At 35.0% G+C, this 10,695-nt stretch overlaps 1 protein-coding gene across 7 annotated transcripts; it reads left to right on the top strand.

Annotated features, from left to right (window-relative positions):
* The first annotated feature begins 2,102 nt into the window (after positions 1–2,102).
* Positions 2,103–9,289, top strand: LOC7455225 (potassium transporter 2). Of its 7 annotated transcripts, XM_024591632.2 has the most exons (11): positions 2,103–2,458; positions 3,278–3,478; positions 4,024–4,125; positions 4,325–4,559; positions 4,654–4,899; positions 4,990–5,043; positions 6,343–6,603; positions 6,832–6,884; positions 6,981–7,098; positions 7,371–7,625; positions 7,953–9,289. In XM_024591632.2, exons 3-11 carry the CDS (start codon positions 4,087–4,089, stop codon positions 9,071–9,073), a joined length of 2,382 nt encoding a protein of 793 aa, XP_024447400.1. In that variant the 5' UTR covers positions 2,103–2,458; positions 3,278–3,478; positions 4,024–4,086; the 3' UTR covers positions 9,074–9,289. The 7 variants fall into 7 exon arrangements, with proteins under 7 accessions (XP_024447400.1, XP_024447399.1, XP_024447402.1 ...); XM_024591631.2 differs by lacking the exon at positions 3,278–3,478; XM_024591634.2 differs by lacking the exons at positions 2,103–2,458; positions 3,278–3,478 and adding an exon at positions 2,747–2,934.
* The last annotated feature ends 1,406 nt before the right edge of the window (positions 9,290–10,695 follow it).

Here is a 10,695-nt window from a genome sequence, read left to right as displayed (position 1 = left end):
TCAAGCTTTTTTTTAAACAAGTTGATTTGTTTTTCTTTAGATTAAATTTATTGTTTGTAATATCTTTCGTTTATTTTAGAAAAAAATGTGGTGGTGAAGATTATCACTCTTAATTTATAAGAATGAATTAATTAGACATCATTTTTTTTTGAAAAATTAAACAACCTTAAGAGGTTTTTATAGTAGTTAAGGAGGTATGCTCCATTCCTTCACTTTCTAAGTTCAAACCTTTGGAATATCACCAATGAGAATTTATTAAATTCTTATGAATACACCAAACATACGTGGAGGATTTGCCCTTAAAATCATTAGAGAGGGGACTTGGTTTGTGGATATCTTTACCATTGAACAAAAAACCAGAGAAATTAAGCAATAATTTATAAAAGATTAAACTATTAATGTGGCTTTGGATAGTCATCAAAGCAATTTATCAATTAAATGAGCTTCAGAAAAATATGAAAACTAGATCTCATGGATCTTCTTGTCTTCATTACTATTCAAGAAAATATTGCATAGACTAAGGCTACCACATCATTTATTTTTTACACTTAAATTTTCAAAATTTAATTTTTTTTTAAATGTAAAAATCTAGAAGATTGCGTTTTTCATTAAAAAAAAATCTTAAATTTCTTTAAATTTAGCTATTTTGAGAATCTTTGAAATTTTTATACCTTTAGTATTTTTCGTGTTCTTGCATTGGTTCGATTTCCGCTTAAAAATAAGTTTTTGAACTCGAATTTGGAATTACGGCATGCTCCTTGACTCGGGCAACTTGTTTTCCATCTTTAAGGTGAAGTTTCTAAATGTTTCTTGTATTTTCAAGGCTACCCGTTATTACTTGGTAGTCCAAATCTCATTTTTATTATTAAAAAAACAAATGCATTTATACCCGTTTGCATTAGTTTCTTGCTTTATATTTTTTTAATGTTTCTATTTTGATTTCAAGCCTAAAACTATGCTCATATAGATATTTATTTAATTGTTAAATTTTTTTTATTATTATTAATATGAATGTCTAATCCAGCTTATGCGCACATCGACTAATTCCACAGATTATGAAGTTAATGACCATGTAAACTCAAATGATCCTGAGAGAACTCAAACTCGTGATCATTAAGAAGCAAACTCAAAACTTGACCAGTTAAATTATTCTTTAGAGTTAATGGTTAAACTTAATTGTTGTTGTCTCTGCCGTTTAGCTTAAAAAGTTTTTACAAAATTATGTTTTGGTTTTGGTTTACTTGTATTTCAAAATAAAAATGCAAGAAGAAAAGGCAAGTATAAAAAAAATAAATATAAAAAATGAGGTGTGATATACTATATATGTGTGTTTATTTTAAGCTATAAAAAGCCCATGGAGGATGATGAGCAATGATTAATTTTATTCTTTAATTTTCAAGCCTTACATAAAGCCCCTGTCTTGCTTGGACATATCTTGTTGTTTGTCTCCTATGCCTTGTTGTCTTTCCTAGAGTTCAGGGTGTGATGATGTCATCAATGTCCAAATGAAGAGGATTTGTTCGCCTTATCAATTTTATTTGGGTTCGTAGGGCTGTGGCTATACTTTTATAGCCGACACCTATGCCTTGTTTGGTATTGAATTTTAAATAAAATTTGGTAAGATTTGAATTTTTTAAATAGAAAATTATATTTTTTAAATTGTTTTGATGTATATATATCAAAAATAATTTAAAAAAAATAAAAAAATATTATTTTAATATATTTTTAAATTAAAAATATTTAAAAAAACAATTTATATAAATCAACCTAAATGATATGAACTGGGGAAGAGGTTTCTTTCATTAAAATAGATAAATAAATAAAGTTCCTTTATCTAAATTAATAGTGAAAAAGGTGATATCATCCAATCTCAAACTCATCCATTGGTTAGATCTAACTTCAATCATAGTGATTAGAGAAAGATGGAATAATTATATTTATTAAGAATTAATTATTGGATTAGAAGCATTTTTAAGGTGGCTTCCTAATTGAGAATCTCTGGGATTTTCAAGTTGCGATGTATTGTCCGGCCCACGTTCACTCACTTATAGATTATATTTTGTACGCTTCTGCCATTATTATTTTTACTTTCTTAATGTTCACGTCTTCACGTTCACTTCACTACACAGTCTCCACTGAGCAACATTCGCCATTGTCGGTTGGTCGCAGGTTTTGTCCTTTCATTTTAACCTTTCAAATCCATCCAAAAACCCCCCCCTTACAAATCTGCTTCACATGTTCTAACTCCCTTTTGCGTTATATATAGATCTTAATTATTTTGTTAAATGGCCAGTTACTATTATATCAAAGCTAGCTAGTGAAGAGCCCCATGTTCATCAATGATAATATCCGTATAATGCATAGCCTGTCAAGGCAATGTGAGCGTTCAGAAGAAATCAAAACGTATAGAGTGCCGTTAAGAAGTTCGGATTAGCTAGCTATATCGTGGAAAACGGAGGTAAATTTATTAGTTATATGTATATTTTCTGTTTCTTCATGCAAATATTAATTTCTCCAATGTTAAGTTTACCAAGAAAAATGGGTGCCGTGTATTTACGGGGTGGGGTAGTTTTAGATTTGTGAAGAATGAGCTGTGCAAGAGCCAGAAATAGAGGTAAAGTCAGTGGCAAAATCAAGAAACACCCAAAAAGGCTTGAAGAGAGATGAAGCAAACTGCAAATGACTGTTAATCGTATAATAGGCAAACCTACCACCAAGAAAGCGGGTGAGCGGGGTTTAATTAGGAAGAAAACATAAACAAATAAAAGCTGAGCTTGTCAACGTTTTCTAAGAGCTGATGTTTGCTAGAAAAGTAGTTATGAAAGGAGCTGCTGGTGATCATGAGTACATTAATTTGAAGATAAATGCCATCCTCAGCTCTTGTTTTTTACTTGCTCACAAGGGTTTGTTTGTCTCTGATGCCGATTTGTGGAGGTTAGTTTTGGTGATGATTTATTTTGAACATGTAAATTGTTCTGATTGGCTTTGTTTCTGTTTTCTTGAATCAGTTGCAAAACCCTTTATTTAATTAATTAATAGCCATTATAGCAACAGTTCACCTTCTTTCATTTTTTTTGCCCCTCTTAGCAAAAGCCTAATTCAAAGATTTTGCAAGCAAAAGATTTTTAAAAGGCCTGTTATGGTAGGTCAGGTCTGATTTCGAGAAAAGGTTTTCTTCCTTGTAATCAACAGACAAAAACATAAAGAAGAGAGAGGGAGGGAAACTGTGTGGGGCATGTTATACGGCCCTAAATATCGACTTTATTTCCGTGGACAGTTGTTGGTGGGGGAAGTGATGGCTACAAACATGACTGACGTTAAATCACGTGATGGTGCCTTTTGGTTGCCATCTCTCAAGATTCTAAACATTTAGTGCTCCCTTCCTTTTCCATGTGGAAATATAGCAGCAGCAGCAGCTCTGAGGTTAATAAATACTGTAGCATGCGGTAGTGAGTAGTATATTGTTAACTTTGAGGAGGTTAGTTAAGTATTGCTTTTTGTTGTTTAATCTCCTTCTATCTTTGTCTGTATTGGGCTGTGCTGTTCGATATAAGGCATTGCACTAGCTTTCTAGCTTTGATTAAATTACAAGAAACAGTCAGGTATCAGTTTCTGTCCCTTTTAATTGTTTGTAAGATTAAACAAGTGGGGGCTTTAGAAGAGGGACCCTTGTGCGTCAATCTCTCTCTCTCAATAATTCCGGTGTACAAGTTGAGCTTCAATTTTTTAGCTGGTTTCCAAGTTTTTACCAGAAGTTAGGAGGCGGGTGTCGCTTGGATGAGTAAACAAAAATCGCACATCAAGATTTTCTCATTTTCAAAAGAGTTTGGTGAGGATGTGATGGAGGGTATGGATGGCGTGTGGGTTTTCCGGAAAGGGTACTGAATGGGACTGCCGAGTGTTAAAGCTTTGATATGCATGGCTGCCCTTTCAAATTTCATTAATGATAAACTTACCATTGCCTTTACAAATTTCTCTTTCTATTGTACTGTGTTTTCAATCAAATTATATGTTTCCCTGCAGATCTACAGTTAACTTCTTCCAGTAGCAGCAAAACATTCAGTGTGAAGATTAAGGCATAGAGCCATGGATCTTGGGCATGGCAAGTGTTGGGATACTTCAAAGGCGTGTAGTTGCATTTTGAGCTCAACTTTGTGGATCTTTACTTTCAGTTGCATTTAGGCATTGCCAATTGGAATTTTGGAATTTAGACCATTTAATATGGAATAAGATCTTAAGACTCAAATTCAATTAAATTTGGTCACTTGATAAGCTTCAGCCACTTGACTTACCTGAGAGTATTGTTTCTGAAATTGCATTGCAGAAGGATTCCTGGAAGACATTGTTTCTTTTGGCTTACCAAAGCCTTGGAGTAGTATATGGGGACTTGAGCACTTCCCCTCTCTATGTTTACAAGAGCACATTTGCAGAAGACATTCAACATTCAGATACTAATGAAGAGATCTTCGGTGTTTTGTCTTTTGTTTTCTGGACTCTCACTCTTGTCCCCTTATTCAAGTATGTCTTTGTGGTCCTTCGAGCAGATGACAATGGAGAGGGTGTGTGTGATCAATTATGCCATTTTTTTGTATCACTCAATCATCAAAATCATTTTATTCTTATTTTGATTATAACTTGTGATTTTCCTAATAGGTGGTACTTTTGCATTGTATTCATTGATCTGCCGGCATGCAAAAGTTAGCCTTCTGCCCAATAGACAGGTTGCAGATGAAGCACTCTCCACATACAAACTAGAGAACGCGCCGGAGAAGAAAAACAGCTCAAGAGTTAAAATGTACCTTGAGAAGCACAAGTGCTTGCACACTGCTTTGCTAATCTTGGTTCTTCTTGGCACTTGCATGGTAATTGGAGATGGAGTCCTCACTCCAGCAATTTCTGGTAAAATTCATTCCAGTAGCACTTAATTACGATTTAGCATCACTTTCATTTCATTGACTAGCATTTTATTCTAAAATATTTTGTTTGCAGTCTTCTCTGCAGTGTCTGGTCTTGAGCTTTCCATGTCCAACAACCATCATCAATGTAAGCTTCTTAGCTGAATTGATTCAAAGCATGTAAATTTTTTATGCAGAGTCATTAATAGCAGACCATACTCAAACATAAAAATAGATTTATGTTGCCAAACCAAATACATTGGAGAAACATATGCTGTAATGGGAGTAGGTTAATTGTCTGCAAAAACAGCAGACTATTTCATGCTAGTTGATTGTATATAACCGAGTTTTCTGAACCATTATTTACATAATCATTCTGGAGTAGACAAACAGAGGCTTTGGTTTTATGTGGACATGGGACATTTGCAAATGTCACCAAGGTGATTTAATTATTCAGAGAAAGGCGTCTGTGTAGGCCCACTGTGAATGATAAAGAACAAGTTGATTGATGGTCATTTTGATTCTGTTGGTGAGCAAGTTGGTCTGAAGTTGTGGGACCATTCAGTTGCCCATCTTGTGGTCTTGATTGATGGTCTCCCCCAATATCTTATTCCTTTCTAGTCCTTGTTACAATTTTGTTCTAGGCCATGTAGATAAGCAACTATGCAAGTGAGAATATGAAATTGGTAGAGTAATATGTTCTGCTTATTGTTGCAGAGTTGAAATGGGTGAATTGGAGGAGTAAATCAAATTCCTGAGATGAACTCAAAGTGATAGTAGCTATCAATATTATGTTGCAATAGCAGAAAGGGAAATAACCAATACTATAATAATGTATCACTGTCCACATTGTTTCTGCTGTTATTTTATGCCTCTTTTTTTCTTTTCTTTTCTTTTTTTGGGGGAGGGGGGGACACTAACTGATTTTTTCCTTCTTATTTGAAAACTCCATCAGTTCACTTAAAAGAATCCATGGTACTATTGAATCTTCTGGTCTCTATTTTCTTCAGCATCGCACTGTTAAATTTCTGGATGAATAATTTTGGTATCCTTCTCTTTATGTCTGCATAGGCAGGCAGGCATCAGAGAATGGAGGGATACATCTTATAAATGGAATGTAGGAGCTCAATTCAACACCAAGTGAGACAGTGTAATAATTTTCAATAAATATCTTTCTGAAACAGCTAAGTTCTTTAATATATAAGACAAACTTGGATGTCATCAATGGAGTTTCTTCTTCACTAGAAAAGGCAGTAGTTTTGTTTATTTTCCTACAGGTATTAGCATTTCCAGTTTAATTTTCATTATAAAAAAATGGTACATGATGGCTTAGGACATATACATAATGAAAGCTATTAAGTAGAACTTAAAGATTATTATTTATATGCCATTTTATTGTTAGTCTTATTTCATATTGCAAGCACTCATTCTGTCACTCATTTTGCAGATGCAGTAGTTCCAATCACTTGCTTCATCTTGGTGTGCCTTTTTGCACTTCAACATTATGGCACGCATCGGGTGGGATTTCTCTTTGCGCCAGTTGTTTTGGCATGGCTACTGTGCATCAGTGCCCTTGGCCTATACAATATAATCCACTGGAACCCACATGTCTATCAAGCTCTTTCTCCATATTACATGTTCAAGTTCTTGAAGAAAACAAAGAAAGGAGGGTGGATGTCTTTGGGTGGAATATTGTTGTGCATAACAGGTTCTTTGTTTGCCTTTTTCCTGCCTGTGTGTTTGACTGGATACCAATTTTAAGCTCACCCTGTTCCGTGGTTACTGTATCTTGCTAAGCCAATAATAGAATATCTCTTAGTCTTCTTTCCATCATATAAAATTGATGGATCATACTCTAGGAAAGAAATTCTGAATGATTCATTCTTTACATAATTCAGTTACCAAGTACCAATATTCTGTGTGACTGTGTATGCAGGCTCAGAGGCAATGTTTGCTGATCTTGGCCACTTCTCATATGCTGCAATTCAAGTAAGTCTGACACTTTCTAGTCTTCCAGAATCTTGTCTGGTCAATAAAGTCAGTGCTCAATGCTGATAAAATATGCTACTCTTCAACCCGTTTCAGATTGCTTTCACCTTTCTGGTTTATCCAGCACTTATATTAGCATATATGGGGCAAGCTGCCTATTTGTCACAGCATCATGACAACACAAACCACATTGGCTTTTATATTTCAGTCCCAGGTACGTCTTCATTATTCCTTTCCTAGGAAATTGCAATGTTCAACATGCATGTAATTAATGAAATGCTGGCTGAAATTAGTATTCTGGTAGCAGAATTACTACGATATGCAAGCTAATTCAGATCAAAATGAATTGTGAGGTTGTAGCACTGAAAAAATCTGGAAAAGAAAATGCAAGATCTCAATCAATTTCTTCAAACAATGTGTGATTGTACTTCACTAGTATACATACTTATCGGGGAGAATAAATAATTCCAAAATTTTCTGTAACAGAAAAGTTAAGGATACCAGTCCTCATAATAGCTATTCTTGCTTCTGTTGTGGGAAGCCAAGCAATCATCAGTGGAACATTCTCTATCATAAACCAGAGCCAGTCGCTTGGCTGTTTCCCAAGAGTGAAGGTTGTTCACACTTCTGACAAGATACACGGACAGATTTATATCCCTGAGATCAATTGGATGCTCATGATCCTCTGCGTTGCTGTGACCATTGGATTTAGAGACACAAAGCACATGGGAAATGCATCAGGCAAGTTTCACCATCTAATCCTACCAAGGTTCATAATTTTATGTTTAATTATAGAGAAGTAAGTTGTACCATTTAGCTTTCTAACCTTTAACATATGCACTTGTTAGATTGGAAATTTAAGTTCATTTCTGTTGATACTTTACAAGGACAACGTCAATTTTAAGCTTAAATCTTCTGCAGCAAGCCTACCACTTTCATTCTGTCAGTCGAACTTCAGCATTAGCCTTATTATATTGCATTATGATTGAAGTTCAACATTGAAATTAGATTAGTATTGAGGGATTTGTTGAACATGGAGTTTTACAGTCTTGTTCTTATCTATTGCAGGGTTAGCAGTGATGACAGTGATGCTAGTGACCACATGCCTTACTTCCCTGGTTATCATACTTTGTTGGCACAAGCCCCCTGTTGTAGCGCTGTCCTTTCTACTTTTCTTTGGCTCAGTTGAATTGCTTTACTTCTCAGCATCACTTACGAAATTCACCGAGGGTGCATGGCTCCCCATCCTTCTAGCCCTCATTCTGATGAGCATCATGTTTATTTGGCATTATGCCACCATTAAAAAATATGAATTCGACCTCCACAACAAGGTATCACTAGAATGGCTTTTAGCCTTGGGTTCAAGCTTGGGAATTGCTAGGGTCCCCGGAATTGGCTTAGTTTTCACCGATCTCACCTCTGGCATCCCTGCTAACTTCTCACGCTTTGTCACCAACCTCCCAGCCTTCCACCGTGTCCTTGTCTTTGTGTGCGTAAAATCAGTTCCTGTGCCTTACGTGCCCCCTGCGGAGAGGTATCTTGTTGGTCGTGTGGGTCCTCCAGCACATCGGTCTTACAGGTGCATTGTCCGTTATGGATATCGTGATGTGCACCAGGATGTTGATTCTTTTGAAACAGAGCTTGCTGCTAGACTGGCTGATTTCATCAACTATGATTGGCATCGAGCGCATGGGACTTACTCATTTCCTGAAGACAACGCATCTCTATCCAATGAATCATCAACTGAGTGTAGATTGGCAGTGATTGGAACTGTCTCTTTCTCCAGCATACCAGCTTACGAGGTCGAGGAGAGTGTGCAGCCAGCAAGTGTCTCTGCTGGTTTCCCAACAGTAGACAGTGTGACAGATGTTATTGAAATGGAACCTGTTGGGGTAGTAGAAAGAAGAGTGAGGTTTGCTACTGATGATGAGTCCGTAACCCTCTCATCAGCTGATATGGATTTGCAGATGCAAGGAGAGCTAGAAGATTTGTCATCAGCCCAACAAGCTGGTACTGCATTTATATTAGGACACTCGCATGTTCAAGCAAAACAAGGTTCGTCCGTTCTGAAGAGATTGGCTCTTAATTTTGGTTACAATTTTCTCAGGCGGAACTGCCGAGGGGCAGATGTGGCGCTCAAGGTGCCACCGGTCTCTCTTCTAGAGGTCGGCATGGTTTATATTGTGTAAGATTCCTGTGCAAGTAATCTGTCTGCTTGTTTTTATATAGAGCTAAACTGAAGAGTAGAGAGAGGAAAAGTGTGCATGTTGACTAACAAGTAACTCTTTAGAATGGTAATGATGTGTCATTAACAATCAAATGCATTGTGGCATAGAAAAATGAAATTACTCGGAGATTTGTACAATCATTATGATATAGAAGAATGAAAAGTGTATCCCTCTGTACTTGTTTTCTGTTTTTTATTTTTTTTACTGAGTGTGAAATTATTTGGAAGATTTTTTTAAAAATAATTTTTCGTATAAAATTACATCGAGATAATATATTTTTTTCAGATTTTTTTTATTTTTGATATCAACATATTAAAACTATTAAAAAACTTTTAAAAATATCAATTTAATACTTCTTAAAGTTAAAAATACTTTTAAAAAGCACTCAAAAGCATAAGTAGAAGCGCTTTTAAATACATTATTAGTCCCACTATACTAAAAATCACCATGTACTTTACTTTTATTTTATAAAAAACACAATTTACATTTTAAATCAACTTAATTTTCCAATTTAAATGAAATGGTAATTTATTTTCATTCAGGAATGAATAATATAAATATCCACAAATCCTTAAAAACTCAAATAAAAATTTAACCTAGTGTTTTTAATCAATTTGTTGAAGGCAAATAGGATATGTTTAAGACAACTTGGTGATTATTCTTATAGATCAATTTTTCAATCTTGGATGGTTGTCAAGCTCTTTTTAAAAGGAATGGTTGGTGGGTTAGCTGAAAAAGTTATAAAGGTGTGACCTTTCAGATTAGAGATGAGAGTAAGTCTATTAGGACGGCTTCTCTTATTAGTTTTGTTGAAATCAAGGATGTTATTGTTGTTTGCCAATAGGGTTTGTGAGAATTTGTTTTTTTATAGGATTTTAATCGATTTATTTCTCTATAATCATATTTTTTGTCTTTCTGACAGTTACCACCACAATTTCAATCACTTCATTAACAATGCAATCCTCCATTAACAACCACACCATTTTTTCCTTCATGAATCACACATGCCCCAATCACTTACTGTCACAAATGATTAAAGAAGTAGAAGAAGAATATGTTGGCAATTTGAATTTATATATCATAATCGTTGCAAGTCAAGCCTATGTTATGCATCGTTTTGCTAAGCTAATTGTCTTATATTTACCATTTTCATTAAACTTGCAACTCACCGTTTCACTCAGCCTTATGTGCACTATTTAGTAGTTGGTGTTGCACATCATTTAGCTTTCTCTATAATTGGAATGAGAAGACAAAGCTAGTTATTTCTTCTTTTCTTGGAAACAATACGAGCTGTTATATATAGCAATTGTAACAAAATAGAAAAGCATAGAAAAATCAACCCAAAATATGAGTAAATGAAAGAGTTGGATTCAAGTGAATCTCTATATAGCTTTTTCCCAATGTTTTCTGTTTACAACTTCTACTATTGATTTTTCCTGAGTTGAGTGTCGTGTGAGTGTGAAATCTTCATCTAAATTTCAGTATTCCACTGGATACATTGTTAATTGGTGATATCTCAATTTCACTTGCAACAAGTGGTATTAGAGTAGATCTTCCACAAACCCTAAGCATGGCACTTGACA

The sequence above is a fragment of the Populus trichocarpa genome, chromosome 19, assembly GCF_000002775.5.
Source record: "Populus trichocarpa isolate Nisqually-1 chromosome 19, P.trichocarpa_v4.1, whole genome shotgun sequence".
In the NCBI taxonomy this organism is placed as follows: domain Eukaryota; kingdom Viridiplantae; phylum Streptophyta; class Magnoliopsida; order Malpighiales; family Salicaceae; genus Populus; species Populus trichocarpa.
Note: the sequence above shows the minus strand (reverse complement) of the source record. Positions and strands in the feature narration are given on the sequence as shown.